Raw genomic sequence first — 19,139 nt, forward strand, 5'->3', positions numbered from 1 at the left:
AAGCGTTTTAAAAGGTCGTCTTCAGGCAAAACTTCTAGATCTTCGACATACACAGTCGCCCATGGTAATAATTTAACTCTCTGATCTCCCACTTGATCATTTTCGGTGGAGTTTTCGGTGTTTTCAGCCATGTTTGTCAAAAGCACGTGTTGAGTAGCGTAGAACAAATTTCGATAATTTCCTTTGTTTTCGGCTTCCAATTCTCTTGAGATTTCACCAAGACGTGTAATAAGGAATCTTTCGTGTCCTGGCAGGGTCGCCAATTTGTAACAAGACGAATTGGAAGAATCTCAACGCTTTTTAATGTCACGAAACCACGCTCACCACTAAACACTCTCACGGCCAAAAAAAACTCTCACCCCCTTCCTCACAAAGCATCATGGTTATAAAGGAAGCCCAAAAAGCATTATTACATCTACCTTTTATGGCATCACTAAAATGAAGATCTATTTCAAAAAATTTAAGTGACTCTAAAAATACGAACAAATTTCCTGCGTTATAGTGAGATATTAATGAGTCAATGCCGTCTCTTTGTTTTCATGACAGAACTCATCTTTATCAGAGTGGACAGACTCGGAAGACTCAGAACATCAAGAACATGAGGAGGTGATATATTTCTTGCCGTTCATTAACTTTTAACATAATAACATTGTGCAATGTTCGCAAAATACGTTACGAATTTGCTAATACGGACTTCGTTTCTCGTCAGGACAATGAATTGGCCGCAGTTTTAGCAACCTTGAGAACTTCTCCTGAAACGGAATCAAAGCTAGACACCAGCGAAAAATCACTGGCAGCTATTGTTGATGATGCTGTGTTGGTTGGGGAGCTTCTACACCAAAAATCGTTCGATTCCAGTTTCAATAACTTCGATGCGGTACCAGTGGTCCAATCACAGTCAAGGTCGTCGGAAAATGCTGCCATAATTGACTCCCTCAAAGCTATTCACGCGCGCCTTGAGGGATTTCAAGCTGCACCAAATGGTTTGCCAGACAGTCGTAGTGAAAATTCTGCAGTACACGCCGCAAGACAAATTGCTCATTGGGCTTCCCTTTTTATTTCTATGTTTGGACATGCTCTTCCCCAAGCTCCAATATCACAACAGTCGCCCAAACCGTCATCGGTTTCACACGTCAATGCACTTTTGCCCCCAACAGAATCACTGTCGCATCCAGATCCGGGCTTATCATCGCATTTACCAAAGCAACCACAGACACATGCACATTCATCACTACCGCCACAGACACCACTGCTACTACCACAGGCCCAACAGCTACCGCACACACAACCACAGAACGCACAGCCACCAATACTACTACCACAGGCCCAACAGCTACCGCACACACAACCACAGAACGTACAGCCACCACCACTACTATTACCACCACAGGCCCAACAGCTACCGCACACACAACCACAGAACGCACAGCCACCACCACTACTATTACCACCACAGGCCCAACAGCTACCGCACACACAACCACAGAACGCACAGCCACCACCACTACTACTACCACAGGCCCAACAGCTACCGCACACACAACCACAGAACGCACAGCCACCACTACTACTACCACAGAACGCACAGCCACCTCCAAAACCAGTAAATTCAAATGATCTTGATACCTTGAAGGTTTTTCGGGAGTATGGTTCTCAAATGTACCAAAGTGTTGAATTTTGGTTGCAATCATTAAAAATTCCAAGAAACATTGAAAGACTGGAGGAAGTGAAAGAAATCTGGGAAAATGGTGGTGAAGATTGCCCTCCACTTAAAGACTGGACCTGCCAAATGAGGAACTACAAAGGCAAAAATGGAAGCCACACTTCAATTTATAGTCAAAGGAAATGCATTTACAATATATACAAAGAACACAACTTTAATTTGCAAAACATATATAGCAAATATCAAGAGGTAAAACCAGGAAAGATTTACAAACTAGTCAAATCTAGAAAGAAGTGATTTGTATCAATCCTCTAATTCATGAAAAACGAGTGGAACTAAAAGGTCTATTCTCATTCCAACTTTCAAGTTCAAAAAGGTTAACGTTTTATGCTTCAAAGCGAAGTGACTATACCTATGAAACATACACTAAACCATCGTTTTCTTTTCTGGCTGTAAGGATTTTTCATGGGTTTAGTGCCTTTATTAAAAACAGGATTTAACAAAAGACTCCTTTCGAAAAAATTATCCGTGTTAAAAATATGGGCTAAAGAACTGAAATATTGGATACATAGCACTTGTATACACATTAATATTGAAGTTAGAAATCAAGAAACATAATTTATAACATAAATCAAAAAGTGAAGTCAGCTGAAGAATAGCATAAAGCCAGATTAACTAGCGTAGAGGCTTAAACATCCACATTTTATGATCTGATACAGGGCAGCCATCATGGTGCTCTTTTATCATTTGGGCTCTAGCATCTTGAGTGTAGAGCTCAAAGCTATTGGATTTCCTGAAAGGTCAATTTGAAAATACATGGATAGTTGTAAAGTTAAATAAAAGTTTCATTTCCTAGGTCAGTGTTTTTGTATGTGAACCAGGCTCTTGGACTTTTAATGACTGGGACACTTAATCTTTAGGGACAAAATGAAGCAAGCACAATTATAATAAAAAGCTGAAGCTTAGATTATGAATAAATACTGATTTCCCTTGCTGATTGTTTGTATAAAACTTGGAACAACTCAATGGTGATTTGGAGGTGAAATTATTAGTAGATATCACAGATGCATAATGCAAATAGCCAAATGAGAAAACAGGTTTTCTATTGACAAACAAATGCCCCACTTGGATCATTCCAAGACAAAAGCAATATGTTATCGCAGACTCAACAGTATGTAATAACATCATATGGAACCTACCATCTTCCTGCCCTTTTAATCGTGCTGTCATCTGCCCCACATCGAGCAGCCCATATAGCAGCTGAACGTCTAATGCTGTGGGTTGTGAACTCCTTATCAAAAAGAGCTTGGCACATCTATTAGGAAAATATCGTATGTCATAATTAACTAGTTCAATTTATTTACTGAAGGAGAAAGGTTCTGTAAGCGGCAAATGTTTGATAAGCTGACATAACATAATTTACCTCAGAAAAAATTTTTCTGTACGATGTTACACCTCGGGCAGAGTTGGGATGTAACTTGCGGTTGTTCTTTGCAACCCTGGGGAAAAGGAGTCCTTTTCTTACATCTGTAAAAGGAATGATCAAAAACACATATCATTACCATAAAATTATATATACATTTTTTATTGTGAAACCAATGCATTTTAATCAATCTTTATTCAGCTTCCTGAAGGCAAGTCAAGAAATGTGATTTCTCAGCCTTCTATAAAGGATAAAATCCCCAACTCTTTTTGTAAATTTTAGGGAGCCTTTTCCTTAGTTTGTTTTCCACATGCTCATCAGTTGAAATGAAATGCCATACAACTGATCAAAACTGTACCATGCACTCCTAGATGGATTCCAGTTGCAATTGCAACTGAATACTAGCATAGCATATTTTTAGGCATGACAGCAGGAACATATGAATGCACACACACACAAAAAAAATTGCAATAAAACTATTAATAACAATAATATTTTATTTCAGTGAAAATCTAGTAATTGTCTGAAACTCTATGGTATGGTAGTCATATATAATTAAGATTTAAAAATAACTTGGTATAATAATTTATGGTTGATGACTCTGCCACCTTCCTCAATATAAAATGATACTGGAAGAAAAGTATAATATGCCATTTCATACATGATATAGACTAAATATCAAATTATAATTTTACCTGAAACAAGTAGCCATATTAAAAGAGCAGTAACTGGACATAACTCTGATTTTAGAGGGTTAGCCCACAGTGTAAGTGTTACTCCTGAAACATATTTTAATGACATGCATTAGAAAATGTTATTCTTAAATATGTGTTATCCGATCCCATGTACAAAGGCTGGATTGAGTACATAACACACCAGATAAGAGTTATACAGTTATATTTGTTTTACCTGCTCAGGGTAAGTGATATCCAGTGGTTTAGTGCTTTTGTACAACCAGCAGGCTCTCATTTTTTTAATATGTAAAATCATTGCCAATATACAAACCCTAATATATGTTAAAAAGTGAATAAAATGTTTTGCACCTACCTTTAGCTTTCTTATCTGCCTTTGACCACGGCATTTTCACTTCCAATCGCTGTGGCAATTTACCTGATTCAACTGGACAAGAACAGTTGCATATATGTGAAGTATTTCAAAATCAATATGTCAATACAACCAGTAAGTCAATAGAAAATATGATGTAGATGATGCCAATGGGTGTTCTAAATTGACTATATCATGCATGCAAATATGTTTTTCTTGATGATGAGAATGAAATACAATTGCAAGATCATTTCTCCAAAGAGAAAAACACTTATAAAAGACATATAAGACATTTTGACCAGCATATAAGTAGTACTATATAGACTTTTTCTTGTGTTTCATAGAAAGCATTATTTTTAAAATATATGTGAATTTATATGTATATAAATAGATAGATAGTTAAGTAGGATTAAAGGAAACCATAAGACGTAGACAACCAATTACTGCCAAAAATATTTGATAGAACATTTGGGCCTTTGGCTTCAGATCTGTACCTGTACCTGTAGATGTACATGTATTGGTTTTCCTTTCATCCTACATGATTTTTCCCTGACTTGTAAAATTAATATTGTACCTGAATAGTTGGGAGGTAATTTGATGTGTCTCATCTTCAAACGTAGAGGTTCCTCCCCTCGTAAGAATAAGGAAAATGAAAACAAGGTTATAGTCCATAACCACAAGCCACGTAAACCCTGGATATAAAAAAATAAAGCAGAAATAATTTAGGCAATATAGTAATAATAAGAATAATAATGACATATTATACATACTATATTATAGTCTTACATACATATGGAAAACCATATCATGAGCATACCTCAACTGTTTTCAAGCAGTAGTTGCGCATCCGCAACATCTGCTCAAGGGTGAAAGGAGGTGCCTGTTTTGGCTCATAAGGCACCCTCCCACGGCTTGAGTCTCTAGTTGATGGCCTAAGTGACCTTTTAATGAGCTGTCTGATGGTTTGCTTCACATCTGGAAAAAGGAATTATAGTTAATTTGAACAACCTGGAGGATGAGGAATGGTGGGCAAAGAACAAGCAGGGATTAACTCAGGGATACTTTAGGGTGGAAATTCATTTGCTTCACACTTAGTATTTGATGATAAAAAATTTGAGGGAAACCCCTCAGAAAAGATTATAGTATGAAATATTAAGCTATTCATAATGAGGGTACACATTCCAGTTCTGTTTAGGGATGGACCATTAGAATCTTGAAGGGGGGGGGGGGGGGGGCTGGTCAATTTATTTTGTGCAGGAATTTTTTTACCCTTCATTGCTGAGCAGGAATTTTTTTGGAGCTTGCATGAATATTTTTTTCGGCATTTTACCTATACACGATTTTTTTTTCTTTCTTTAAAGTCATGCTCGATTTTTTTTTTTGGTTTTTGCCCAACTCCTCCCTCTAACCCCCCCCCCCCCCCCCCCACCCTCAAAAATCTAATGGTTCGTCCCTTACAATAAGATATTGGTAAAAACATTCAATTCACTAAAAAGTTACCAGATGAGTTCATTGGGTTTCCATGAGGTATGACTCTTTGATTCCCATTGCCGTCTTTCTCTATGGTTTGACTATATGGTCCGGAGTGACCAAATGAGTCAAACCAGTAGTGAAATGCTGCTGCGTGGCCTCTAACTGCTGGAGGCTTGAGGCCTTTGCATTTCAGTGTTCCCAGCTTCTTCCCCTTGGTTTCACTCAGCATTTCTATTAGAACAAATATTTGAATAATTGTGCAAATTAACGTTAAGAACATTATGCTTAAAGGGATGCTATTCTAAACATGTTATAACTGGAATCCCAGCCAGGTACCGTTCTGATGTTTTCAGACGACTCGGATAAATCTGCTAACTCTGACGTTGCTTATCCTCCATAATCATAAGTGGCGGCTGAAAATTAGTGCCAATTTCTTAATAAGACTATTTAGAATAGTTGTGCAAAAAGATTCTGGCACGTTGTGACTATTTCAACCATCAATTAAGCTTATGTACGCGTGTTCGGATAACATTATGGGAATCAGAGTACCATACACAATATATCATTTGTTATGATAAGACTTACGCAAAAAAAGTCTAGAAAGTCTAAAAAAGTCTAAAAAGGCCTAGCTTTATTAAAAACAATGCAAAAACATTTTCCGAGAAGAATCCTGCTGCACACGTGTATGGAACAATAAGACCAAAGACCATACCAGTACTAACACAACACAACCCGCGATTGACCCCATTTATCTTTTGTTGTAATACATAGCATTGTACTTACGCATGAACGTCTGTATTGTTGCTGCCAAAAATGGCCTTTTGTTTAGCCCAAAAAGAACAGCATCGTCCCCGTTACTTAGAGCGAAATCTTCGAGAGCTATGAGCCGCAACTCGTAAGTCCTAGAAGTTTTTTCATCCAGAGCTTCGGTTCTATTCTTGGCGGCAAGCCTTGCCCCTGCGGCTAAATTTGGGGCAATTAGACCTCTCATGTCCACATCATTGCCGCAGCTTTCAATAAAGCGTAGTACGTTTGGACTTCTGCCCTTATAATTTTTTTTGGCTGCCATTGCTGAATTTTCCAGAGCTGTAGATGCCGCAGTCAATGACAAAGTAAGCCGGATACGAAAGTATTTTTTTATTGACAAGGGTTTCATGACGTAAATATACATAAAGCTCCTCATTGGTAGAAACAGTAGGAATCTTACAGACCTCACGCTGTGAATTACTACAAGCCATACCGGCAGGATAACCACTCATTTAATTTATTCAGAAAACCGACTACTATTTCGTCTACAACTAAAAGATTACTTCTACTGCTGTAACAGGATAAACCCTTGAGTGAATAAATAGTTGAGTTTAAGACTGTACAAGATTTATTGGTACACCTAATGTGATTGGAGTCACATTAAAGTTTTCAGACTTCTACGAGTTTGGTTTACAAGATTTATACACGAGAGAAATGTCTCTACATTCCTGGCCTGGAAGGTCAAAGATGGCGGCGCCTGAAGCCGATACAAAAAGTGATATCCTTGCTGGAGAAAGACACCTCCGAACCAGAATCCCACGAGAAAAAGAAGGAACCAAAGCGGAAAGGGAATTTTCTGCATTTAAGTCACGAGCGGGCTATATTGGAGCCCTGACGAGAGCTCGAAAGCAGCTTGAAGAGTTTATCGAAAACAACGAGTCACTAAGGAATGTGACAGCCGCCAAAGAGTCGTACGACACCGCATGGCGTAATTTTATCGATTCACATGAAAAATATGTCGCATGTTTGGATTCAGAAGAGAAGAAAAAGGAAGCCTGCTTAAAATATGAGGAGCATATGGCGAAAAAAGTAAGTGTTGATCGTCTAGCAACCGAGTGGATTACGAGAGCCAAAGAAAATGCCGAACGACGAGGAGAATGTGTTGAATTTACCGCCGGTGAAGCTTCTTTTCGTACCCGTTCAATTAATTCTTCAAGATCATCTGTAATTTCGAAGAAAAAAGAGCTAGTAGCATTAGCCCAATTGAAAGTACGCCAATTGACCGAACAACAAGATCTAGAGCGAAAATTGGCTGATTTACAACACCAAAAGGCAATAATGGAGGCAAGAAATGAAGCCGAAAGAGCAATGGTGAGTTTGAATATTTACGAAGAAATTAGTGAGAAGAGTGAAGAGGGGATTGACGACTGGAATATAGTTGAAAAGGTGGAAAAGGCTCCAGAAATATCGGTAAACATGACCCCTGAAATCAGCTATGAGGCAGATGATAATTGTCCATTTAACATGAACTATATTCCAGCCATTAGTACCATTACATCCTATACCCCAATCAAGCCTACCAGGAACAAACAGGCTATATCAAATAACAGTACACAGGAGAAAAAACCTGAGATTAAGCCAAGCTCAGGACCTGTAGATTGTCATGGGGCTACAATTTACATTATACCAGACCCTAAACTACCTAAAGATCACAGCAATGACAGAGAAATTGATCTATCAAATGGAGATATTCAAGTATCTATTCCACCAGTAATTACTTCAACCCCAAAGGAGGACATGGAGCTAATAATACCTCCTCCACCAGAGTTTTAAGCAGTAGGATTAGACCTAGGGGAAATAAAGAACTCGAATGAGTCAGGGTTTGATTCATTTGTAATGCATAGTGTACCCAAAGGAGTTTCATTTGACCAAATATCACCCCTTGAGGAGAACTCTGACTTACCACAGTCAGTTTGGAAAGAAAAAATTCACCCATTTAACAAGGATCTGGGAGAAAGCTTGTCCTTTTCAACACAACCATCAACTCAAAATGTGAATGCTGGGGAAGAGATAGTGAAGGCCTTACGCCAAGTAGTTGCCACACCCAAGATAGAATATATGCACTTTGACGGTAATCCTATGAAGTATGTATCTTTCATACATAACTTTGAAACTTGCCTGGAGAAAGACAACTCTGATGCATCCAGAAAATTGCAACTTTTGATTCAACATTGTGAGGGTAAAGCTAGAGAAGCTATAGAGAGCTGCGTGAACCTGCCAGTAGAAGTAGCATACAAAACTGCTAAAAATGCCTTGTTTGAGAACTTTGGTAGGCCTCACATTGTTGCAAGAGCCCACATAAATAAGTTGGAGAGTTTAAGTGTTATCAAAAATGCTGATGGACAGTCACTATTGGAGTTTGCCAGACATCTAGAAGTGGCAGAGAGGACCTTGAGTGGTATGGGCTCACAATATCTTAGTGACTTAAATCACATGAGTACACTAAGAGAACTTAACAAGAAATTGCCTATGTTCCTCAGAGCAAGATGGACGGAAAGAGCAGGGCAGATAATCACCTCCGGAGCAAGACCAAGATTTCTAGACTTCCTTCAGTTTGTAAAGGAAAGAGCTAAACTTGTGAACAATGAATTTGGAGAGGACATGAGAATGAACACTTCAAGAGAAAAGGAGAAGAAAACTAATCATGTCAGACCAAGGGGATTTCAACAAAGAGTTTCAACATTTGCCACAAGTGTAGCTACCCATGTGAATGACAAGCAAGATGCTACCCGCAAAGAGAGGACGGCGAAGTTAGAATGTGCAGCTTGTTTAGGTCAGCACAAAGTCTGGAAGTGCGACAAATTTAAAAGACTGTCTTATGAAGAAAGAAAGAAGATTGTGAACAAGCATAGACTTTGCATCAAGTGTTTAAACGGCGGTCATGTTATTAAGATGTGTAAGAAGACAGAGCTGAAATGCCAAAACCCAGGATGTAATGACGAACACAACACCTTGCTACATCCAGAAGGATCAGAAAAGGGGAAAAGAGACGAGAATGGTAAGAACGACCACCTTTCAAGAGGTGAAGTGGTCGAACAGCAGAGATCACATCAAACAGCCACGCCCATGGACAATGAAACTGGGGCCGGAAACGATAGTAAAGCAGTCGGCGGAAGCAAGAACTCCAGGACGAGTGCAGCGACAGGGGCCGGAGAGAAGCAGGTGTGCCTGGGAGTCGTACCTGTCAAGGTCCAAGCAAAGGAAGGAGGAACTTCAGTAGAAACGTATGCCCTACTCGATAGCGGTTCAGAAGTGACACTATGCCAAGAAGAGTTAAGTATCAAGCTTGGATTGAAAAGCAAGAAGAGTAGTATGAAGCTGACTGGCATGACAGGAACTAAAGACATGCAATGCAAGGTAGTAGACTTAGTTGTAAAGTCTATGGACGAGACGACGTCCATCGAGTTGTCTGAAGTCAGAACAATCAAAGAAATTCCGATTTCTGATGATTGTATCCCAAGAACCGAAAACTTAAGTAAATGGCCACACCTTAAGGATGTAAATTGCAAAGAACTGGAAATCAAAAAAGTAATGTTGTTAATCGGCCTCAAGGAGAAACCAGGATTGTTCGTGCCTTTAGAATGCAGAGCACGAGGTGAAGATGAGCCAATAGCGATTCGCTACAGTCTTGGCTGGACGGTGATGGGTCCTGTTGGAGGAATGAAAGAAAGCGGAAGTTTTTCTACACACCTAGTGCGGTTGATTGAAACCTCTGACAACCACCGTGATCGAGCTGAATTAGAGGTTAAGGAATTCGGGGAAAGGCTTAGGTCAGAGAACTTATTGCAGAACAGTGAGCTTGAAAAGACACCAGAATATACTGCTGATCAAGAACTGCGGCTCTCTCAAGTCGAAGAGACGGAACGTAAAATACAGGAGGAACAGACACAGCAACAACTGGAGAGGTTGTGGAAGACAGACTTCGGGGATTCAACTGTCAGTAACAAAGTAACTGCTTCCGTAGAAGATCGAGCTGCCTTAGAAATTATGGAAAACACGTTAAAGAAAGTGAACGGTCACTACCAAGTTGCTCTGCCATGGCGCAACCAACCCCCTTACTTGCCGAACAACAGAGAAATGGCCAAAAGGAGATGTCTTCTTCTAAAGAAGAGACTATTGAAGGACAAAGTCTTGTTTGAGAAGTACAAGGCGACCATGGACGAGTATGTGAGTAAAGGTCACGCTCAAAAGGTGCCTGAGAATGAACTGATGGTGAAAGAGAGACCCATCTGGTATCTACCACACCATCCGGTAACGCATCCATTGAAGCCGGAGAAGGTCAGGGTCGTGTTTGACTGCGCGGCGAAACAACAAGGGACATCCCTGAATCAACAATTGCTTCAGGGTCCAGACCTGACCAATAATTTGGTGGGCGTTTTAAGCAGATTCAGACAAGATCAGGTCGGACTGGTTTCCGATATAGAATCGATGTTCCATCAGGTCTTAGTGGAGCCGGAAGACTGTGACGCTTTAAGATTTTTCTGGTGGCCCAATGGAGATCTCTCAAGAGAAGTGCAAGAATATCGGATGGTAAAACATCTCTTCGGTGCCACCTCCTCACCTAGTGTCGCCAACTTCTGTTTGAGGAAAACAGCAGAACTCGATAAAGAAGGGTTCGACCCTGAAACAGTGAACACTGTCAAAAGGAACATGTATGTTGATGACCTAATGAAGTCAACTAGCTCAACAGAGAAAGCAATACAGTTAACAGATCAACTGAGAAGACTACTGGAAAGAGGAGGGTTTCGCTTAACGAAGTGGTATAGCAACGATCGATCGGTGTTAGCAGCGATACCAGAGCAAGAAAGAGCAAAGTCAGTCGTCAATCTCGACTTAGAGAAGTTGCCAACAGAATCTGCCCTCGGGCTGAAGTGGAACACCGAAGCCGACAAGTTCGTCTGGGAAGTAGGTGAGAAAATTCAGCAAAGGATAGAAGAAAAGCCGAGGACGCGCAGAGGTATATTGTCCATCGTGTATTCCCTCTTCGATCCTCTGGGGTTCATAGCTCCATATGTCATGAAGGCCAAGCTGATGTTACAAGCATTTAGTAGGAAGCAGTTCGGTTGGGACGATCCTATACAGGAAGACGAAAGTGAGCAATGGGTACGTTGGCTAGAAGACCTTCCGAAACTCCAAGAAATCCAAGTAGACAGGTGCTTTACACCTAAAGACTTTGGAGAACCTGAAACTACGGAATTACATCTCTTCTCTGATGCTTCACGTCAAGGATATGCAGCGGTTGCTTATCTTCGTTTCGTAAACACCGAAAAGAGAGTTTACTGTGCATTTGTAATGGGTAAGGCGAGGCTAGCCCCCATCCATGAAATATCCATACCAAGATTGGAACTGACCGCAGCTGTGATCTCAGTGAAGCTAACAAAGATGATTCGAGAAGAATTAGAGATATCCTTCGACAGAGTAATCTATTGGACTGATTCTACGTCCGTTCTTAAGTGCATTAACAACAAGAATAAGCGGTTTCATACGTTTGAGTCAAACCGGCTGACGATTATCCATAGCGGATCTGAGCCATGTGAATGGAGATACGTTAATAGGGACGATAACCCTGCAGACGACGGCTCAAAGGGCTTAAAGCTAGACACCTTGCTAAAGAACGATCGTTGGCTAAGAGGCCCAAGTTTTCTGTGGAAAGAGGAAACCGACTGGCCAAAACTGATCGAAGTTCCAGAGCTAGAAAATGATGATCCTGCGGTAAGAAGAGAGGCTCAGATTTACGCCTCAAGTGCTGAAAGAAACGTTCTAGACGAACTGATGGTGCGTTTTTCATCTTGGTGGAGGCTGAAGAAGGCGGTTGCGTGGATCATTAGATTCGTAGAATACCTAAAGTTCAGAGCCGGAAAGAAAGGAAAAACGAGAAAGACTGCTGTACTTACGGTAGAAGAACTCCACAAAGCGGAAACTTTGTTAGTTCGACGAGTACAGAGAGCATCGTTTGCAGACGTAATCGAGATCGGATCATTCATTGTTTCTGGTAAACGACGCACGTCCATACGGATACGACGCTCGTTTATCAAATCGTGTACGATTCATTGAACGAGCGTCGTATCCGTATGGCTCATGTCCGGTCCGGACGATGTTGAGTGAACGAGCGTCGTGTAGGGTGAACGTGCGTCGTTCGAATGATCGAGCGTCGTAGATGCATCAGCGAAAGTTTGGTATGACATATGAAGCGCGTGCCGTACCCATTCCAAGCTGTCTTTGATGTTTTTTATAATTTTTTCATAAATAGTTGCTCTCTCGAATGCTTTGTAAACCGCAACTGTTTCGATTACCCGAGTCTATGATGTTCGGACTATATGTATATCACTTTATGCAGATAAAGAAATTAAATCATCTAGCTGGAATACATTCAACTAGGTCTAAAAACAATTAGCAAATGAAGCTTGAAAGAAAAAGAATGAAAATCATAAACGAAACCAAGAAAAACTCAAATTCCTTTATACATATATATAAGATGCATTTTATAATTCCGTTTTCTTTCTTTACATTTATACACGATTCAGACAAACACGAGTCAGACTATCCATATTTATATGTAACTCTCTTTTATTTTTCATATTTTGTTACATATCACTTTTATAAATATTACATGACGCTTCAGATATTAAACAAAAATTGATAATTTCCATTTTTTTATTTTTAACTACAGTTTCAGACATAAAAAAATAGGAACCAAAGGAGTCTGTATGAATTACTAATAAGCCTGAAGCGAGATGACGTTTTACCCCCGTCTATAGACCATAATACTTTTCACACTGCTTTTGTTCTTTAATTATGACTATTGTTCTTGTATTCTCTAAGGAGTCAAAAAATTTAATATGAAAGAATTTCAAAAACTATTATGGTCTAGAGACGGGGGTAAAACGTCATCTCGCTTCAGGCTTATTATTAGTATTCCAAATGTTTCACGGCTTTAGTGCGTGCACTCTACTATCGAAATTTACTAAATAAAATAAAAGTGAATGAAAGGCGTCTTCATAATTTCATTGTCAACTGTATTCTAATTATGTCAACTCTATTCTAGTTTTTCTTTGTTTTTCTTCTTTTCTTCTTCTTCTTTTTCTTTTCTGTAAATAGTAAAGGCATAGGGATATAACCAATTCATAATTTTAGATAATCATATGTTTTGAGAACAGGTCATTCATAAACATGCTGCACTTACCCACTACGCCACCTTCATGCTGTGGCACATCATCTGTGCATAGCAAAAAAATAAAAAAGAAAAGAAAGGGGAAAAAAAAAGGAATTAATCACTTATAGTAGTCCTTTTTCCCCTACCACCAGACAGAACTCTCCTACTCAAAGTCCTGTGACATCCATAAACATGTTTCACTTACCCACTACGCCTCCAACTTCATGTTGTGGCACATTATCTGTGCATAACAGAAGGGAAAAAACAAAAGAAAATCAAATTAACCACCTCTAGAAGTCCTTTTGCCCCTACCACCAGAACCATCCTACATACTCAAAATCCTGGTACATTCATAAAAATGTTGCACTTACCCACTACGCCAACCTCTTCATGTTGTGGCACATCATCTGCACATAGCAGAAGGGGGAAAAATTAAATCAAATGTATATACCAAATTCATGGGAGGGGGGTACTTAGAAACCAGTACTTCAATTAATTTAGTAATTAATTAATAACCATTCTTGTTGCAGTACTGGATATGCCAAGTTTCAATTGTCAGAGGAAACTAGCATTTTATCATCTTGTTTGTTATTAATCAAATGGCAATGATCAAAATATCCCAAAATTCCGAAAGTTGGGAAAGTTTTATTGGTCTACGTTCAAAAACTTGCCTTGTATCTATTATTTATTTATTGTTCTCTTCTCATTCACAAATTCTTATTTGATTGTCAACAAATTGGAAGTTTGCAGATGAAGATCCCAATTAATGGATAATACTAATAATTTATGTCACTTACTGTTCACAGTGTTGTCCAAGTCATCTACGTATTCATAGCTTCCAAAAAAAGAAACCTGAAACCATTTAGATTTTTATTTAAACTATCAACACTGTAAACTTGTATACATTTTCCTGACATTTGCAAATAGATTTTGTTTTCAAATAAATACTATTCCTTGCTTTGTCTTACCTCGCTTCTAAAAAATTTTTCTGCTTCTTCTTTACTCTGAAAATTGCAAAAATATTGCATGATATTACCGAATGTTACTAAATACACAATCCGCTGTCTGCAATCTGCAGCAAATTAAAATGACTTTCTTTCATATTTACCAACTCCTTGTAATACAAGAGGCCCTGGCTCTCATTCTGAATCTTATCCAATAGGATAATATTGTTGTCAAATGTTGACAATAAAAAAAAATTGAACACTGCTCATGAGTTGCAATCCAATCATAAACTTCCTGAAATAATAATTTAAAAAATCCAATCAATAAAGCATTATGTTATAGTACAGTGTAAGTTGCTTTACCAAATAATTTTCTTTGTATTCATTGTAGTACCTGAAAATAAACCCCCTTTTTAAACTCCCTTTTTAACCTCCCAAAAGGAGTAACAACCACTGCTGTCACCATGTCCTTCTGATCTACTCCCGTGGGCTCTGGTCCAACTCTGCGACGTCTTGATTGGCGTATCTAATAATATAAGTAAAATATATTAAATATGTTCTGATATTTGATACAGTCATTCAAACAAGTTTCCAAATGTTTCTTGATTGATATAATGAATCATGTATTCAGCTATACTTTTTCTTCTTTTTCTTTTCTTTCTTTCTCCTGTTGCTTTTCTTGTTCCTCTTTTTCTTTCCTCTTTTTTGTTTCTTCTGCTTCCATTAATTTCTTCTTCATTTCTTCTTCTTCTTGCCTCTTCATTTCTCGATACTCCTCATCTTGTCTTTCTTTTTCTTCTCTCACCTGCATTAACTGTCTTCTGTAAATTAAAAAAATTGAATATTATGTATCAAGTACTGTAAATTTTATCTACAATTGATCACCTACCCAAACAAAAACATGTTTGATTGTAAAATGTTTTTGTATTCATTGTTTGATTTTGCATTGGAAAACGACTGACAACTATTAGAAAACTAGCGCAACAGTTTTGCTTTAGCCATATCAAATCTCAGCTCCTATAGTGATATAGTAAAATGTGTCATCATTGTATAGCATAAGATACTAAATAAATTGAGGTTTTACATATGATTAGTTAATTTGGAGTTTGTACAACGTAATAAACTTGGAACTGGCTTACCTCTCTCTATTAACCAAAACACACAGCCCCTCAATTATTTTCACTTTATCTTCCATGTTTCGGTCACACCAACGTCGTAATGATGCACCTGCATTAAAAAATAAATAAATTAAAGGAATATAATAAAATGTAGTAAATGTAGCAAATAAATTTCAAGTTTACAATTGTACTGAATTTGATGGACCCAACTTATTGCGTTACAATTCAGACCATGTGTCATTCACACGGCACATAGAGCAGAGAACAAACAAAGAATCTTATTCTCTATGCACTGACAAGTTGTATTAAATGGGATAACATTGTAACTCAATGATTAGAACATTAATTGCCAGTGGTGTCATTTTCCTGCGTTGCTGCCTGCACTATAATGATTACACGGTTATGGCTTTTTTGTCTGATTCTTCTTTGACCATTAGAAATTGAATCATCCATCTGCATCAGCTTTAATACCAATACTTCCTTTTAAAATGTTCTTACCTGAATAGTAACAAATATGGTTGGGTGACATGCCAATCGCTGGCCCAAAAAGATGTATCTCATCTTCCTTTCTTCCTGAACCATATTTTTTTCGCACTAAGAAAATAAAATGTTATAACAATATCAATCACCAATTTTATAGAAAATATGTTTTATGAAATTGTTTTTTAAGAAAATGTATGTGAATAATTATGCGACAATTTTTTTATGATCAATAGCTAAATTTATTTTCAACCTTCTCTTCCATCTTTTGCACTTGCGTCCCTTATCCAGAACAAAAATTTGCTGCTGCTGGTCTGTGCAATTTTCATTAAAGAACTGTAAACAGTGATACATAAACATATTCATGTTAGAGACAAGAAATAATTTCAAGTTTGGTATTTCTTTCTCAAAGTAATACAGTACCAGGATTCCCTGATACACAGCAAATGCACGTATAACACATAATGTAGTAAAGCTCACTATGGACATAACCTTTTTTGCGATAAAACCTTAAAATCTTAAAAATAAAGTAGTTACAACCTTTACCTTATTGTAGCCTCCCTTGAACGTTCAGAAGGAGAAAGGATGACAACAACAGATCCTTTGACTAAGTACATCATTTGTAGGCATAGCTGTAAATTAAATGAATAATATAAATTAAATCAACAAAAGGTAAAATGTCCAACTTTAAGCTGGCAGACCCCAAGGACATCAAAGAAGACCACGTTGTTAACTTTGTCTAATGTTCATGATTCATTCAGCTCGTATGAAGGTTATGAATTGAATTGAATTTAAATACTATAAAAATGACATGTGATGCAATCATCATCCCAGGTCCATCATGTACATCAAACACCAACAAGATTTCAAGTTATTGGTAGTAATAGCCAATCTAGCATTTTTTTGGTAACTGAAAATATTTTTTTCTTATTTCAATAGTTACAAGCAGATAAAAAAGGCAATGGACAAATGCCTTTGCCATTTATCCATTCAGACCCCTTGTTTACATTGTGTACTTTAAACAGGCAACATCATATCAACGTCTCACCTCATCAAATGATATGGGGACAAATAGTGGCATTCTACATCCTTCTATTCCCATACTGTGTATGGCCTTCTTCATCTCATCCTCACACATCAGTGACAATGACATGTCACCCTGATCACAAGCATCTAAAATTAGAGATGAAATAGAATCGTACAACTATGAGGATATATCAGACTAGAATACTAATGATACGAGTTCCATAGCCACGTAGAGTATGAAGTAATTTACCCTTTCACTATTTCTTTATAATTATTCATGTTGTTAGCTTCGTGGATGAAACTAATAATGGTAATCATTACTGGCAATACCTTTAACACAGTCCAGGTTCAGATTTTCTTTAATCTCGCCAGCTTAAAATGAATAATCACAAGAAGGCTATTGTGAATAAAACTGACTTGACACTATTATTAAAATATAAACAGATACTATAGGGGAGTATTTACTACTACCTTCTGCATAATTTGTTACATCAATATCCTCAACCACTATAAACGTGAAAGAATATGAACAGATTAAATATGGACTCTGACTGTTCTGGAGTTAATGTGATCATATAAATTATCATTTATTTAATTCATTTAATTTAATTAAAGGGAGGGAAGGAGGGAGGGAGGGATGAATTTGACCAAAAAAAGAGTTGTCATATCTTTTAACTATTGATTGCTTGGTAATTTTGTGAGCATTAGTACAATGGTAGATTGATTTAGCAATGAATAACATCGAATGATGATATATGACACAGTTACCTTCCAATACTTCCGAAAGCTCTTCTTGTCCTTCTTCTTCTTCGGAAACCACTATTGGTACTTGAGGAACTGATAAACGTCAAAATAAAAAATATATATATGTCTACTACCAAGTAAAGTCTATCCAATTACTTAGCAATAATGCTACATATACTTATATAATAAGGATTTTCTTTTTACCTGATTGCTGGGTTTCTATAGATCCTTCGACTTCCGTTATATACGTCCCGTTCGGCCTTTCTACTTGTGGATCTGTGGAGATAGAAACAAACAAACAAACAAAAAAATGAAATCATTAAAAATCAAACAGTATATTAATCAAAGGACCTTAAAATATATTGGTTTTAAAAGCACAAAAGTCTGAGTTTTGTCGCAAACAAGGAAAAAGCTGGAAATTAAAAACGAGCCCTTGGTCCAAATGACTGCATTCGCGCGCATGCACTCTAAACACCAATTTATGACTTCGTTCCCGGTCCATATCCCATCAAACTGTCTCACAGGCAGCCCAAGCAAGGTTCCTTTGTATGGTTTATAAGGAAATGTATGGGAGTTATGATAAAGTCATGACAATAAAATGTTTAACTCACAATTTTGCCTAAAAACTTGCTGCAGTTGTTGCTTTTACTTTGTTCAGTCTTCTGGGCGAAGTTTCAACGCGATTTGAGGCCGTTTAGTGTTTTTTTTTTAATTCAACTCTTCCCTTTTTGTGTGACTGTGACTGTCTCTCTCTGCCGGTCTGAATGAGTTGTAGCCTGCGTCACGTCTTGCATTAAATTCCAGATGTGACACAGGCCAATCATAATCAAAACGAATAAACTTACTTTCTCTTCTTGTATTTCCATCATACATGATTGGGGAATCGTCGTCGTCGTAAACGTTCTCGTTTTCTGCTGATCGAAAAAAAAACAATGAATTGTTCAAATAGTTCATAAATAGGGTAGTGTTTAAATTTGTTTTATAGTTGTAGAACGGAATGTCATGTTGCATAATCTTTTGGGAAATCATCTTACCTTCTCGTATTGCCATAGAGAGTGGGGGGTCGTCCTCATCGTTCTCAACTAAATGGAAAACAATAATTTCAAGATTCATCAATACAAGCACAAACCTGACTTAGTTTCGTTAATATTTAGGAACCAACACGGTACGAGTAACATATTAATGAAACTTAACACAGAGAAGGATACAGTAATGACCGAAAGGTAATTAATACACCCGCGTTGAAAAGATGAAAAAACTTACT

At 37.9% G+C, this 19,139-nt stretch overlaps 3 protein-coding genes across 5 annotated transcripts; 1 reads left to right on the forward strand and 2 right to left on the reverse strand.

Annotated features, from left to right (window-relative positions):
- Window positions 1-1,861: 1,861 nt before the first annotated feature.
- LOC148906229 (uncharacterized) lies at window positions 1,862-6,756 on the reverse strand. 2 transcript variants are annotated; one of them, XM_089039496.1, is made up of 9 exons: window positions 6,387-6,756; window positions 5,631-5,834; window positions 4,948-5,105; window positions 4,705-4,822; window positions 4,134-4,205; window positions 3,782-3,865; window positions 3,087-3,190; window positions 2,863-2,978; window positions 1,862-2,456 (listed from the first exon to the last, which is right to left on the reverse strand). In XM_089039496.1, exons 1-9 carry the CDS (start codon window positions 6,670-6,672, stop codon window positions 2,339-2,341), a joined length of 1,260 nt encoding a protein of 419 aa, XP_088895622.1. In that variant the 5' UTR covers window positions 6,673-6,756; the 3' UTR covers window positions 1,862-2,338. The 2 variants fall into 2 exon arrangements, with proteins under 2 accessions (XP_088895622.1, XP_088895623.1); XM_089039497.1 differs by lacking the exons at window positions 4,948-5,105; window positions 5,631-5,834; window positions 6,387-6,756 and adding an exon at window positions 4,901-4,909.
- Window positions 6,757-8,246: 1,490 nt separating this feature from the next.
- Window positions 8,247-13,493, forward strand: LOC148906230 (uncharacterized). Its single transcript, XM_089038767.1, has one exon. The coding sequence runs from the start codon at window positions 8,247-8,249 to the stop codon at window positions 12,462-12,464; it is 4,218 nt and encodes a 1,405-aa protein (XP_088894893.1). The 3' UTR covers window positions 12,465-13,493.
- Window positions 13,494-13,593: 100 nt separating this feature from the next.
- On the reverse strand, window positions 13,594-18,323 carry LOC148906231 (uncharacterized). 2 transcript variants are annotated; one of them, XM_089038768.1, is made up of 17 exons: window positions 18,080-18,323; window positions 17,900-17,968; window positions 17,603-17,638; window positions 17,462-17,503; window positions 17,154-17,278; window positions 16,652-16,737; window positions 16,359-16,441; window positions 16,124-16,219; window positions 15,647-15,734; window positions 15,145-15,328; window positions 14,902-15,033; window positions 14,672-14,802; window positions 14,532-14,567; window positions 14,361-14,415; window positions 13,935-13,970; window positions 13,769-13,804; window positions 13,594-13,626 (listed from the first exon to the last, which is right to left on the reverse strand). In XM_089038768.1, coding segments are annotated over exons 5-13 (906 nt in total). In that variant the 5' UTR covers window positions 17,259-17,278; window positions 17,462-17,503; window positions 17,603-17,638; window positions 17,900-17,968; window positions 18,080-18,323; the 3' UTR covers window positions 13,594-13,626; window positions 13,769-13,804; window positions 13,935-13,970; window positions 14,361-14,415; window positions 14,532-14,566. The 2 variants fall into 2 exon arrangements, with proteins under 2 accessions (XP_088894894.1, XP_088894895.1); XM_089038769.1 differs by having other exon boundaries at window positions 17,600-17,638.
- Window positions 18,324-19,139: the final 816 nt, after the last annotated feature.

Source organism: Actinia tenebrosa, unplaced genomic scaffold, assembly GCF_029948245.1.
Source record: "Actinia tenebrosa isolate PJP-AT-01 unplaced genomic scaffold, QUT_ActTen_1.0 PGA_scaffold6__47_contigs__length_16458017, whole genome shotgun sequence".
Lineage (NCBI taxonomy): Eukaryota > Metazoa > Cnidaria > Anthozoa > Actiniaria > Actiniidae > Actinia > Actinia tenebrosa.

Bases quoted from the DNA above. Each gene is read 5' to 3' on its own strand.
- LOC148906229 (XM_089039496.1), bottom strand. From the start codon at position 6,672: ATGGCAGCCAAAAAAAATTATAAGGGCAGAAGTCCAAACGTACTACGC. The intron at 4,206-4,704 runs GTACAATATTAA...GTTCTTGTCCAG, and splicing joins ATTACCTCCCAACTATTCAG to TTGAATCAGGTAAATTGCCA. The intron at 3,866-4,133 runs GTAGGTGCAAAA...AATATGTTTCAG, and splicing joins GGCAGATAAGAAAGCTAAAG to GAGTAACACTTACACTGTGG.
- LOC148906230 (XM_089038767.1), top strand. From the start codon at position 8,247: ATGCATAGTGTACCCAAAGGAGTTTCATTTGACCAAATATCACCCCTT.
- LOC148906231 (XM_089038768.1), bottom strand. From the start codon at position 17,258: ATGTCATTGTCACTGATGTGTGAGGATGAGATGAAGAAGGCCATACAC. The intron at 16,738-17,153 runs GTGAGACGTTGA...TTTAATTTACAG, and splicing joins TCCCCATATCATTTGATGAG to CTATGCCTACAAATGATGTA. The intron at 15,329-15,646 runs GTAAGCCAGTTC...TTTAATTTACAG, and splicing joins GTTTTGGTTAATAGAGAGAG to AAGACAGTTAATGCAGGTGA.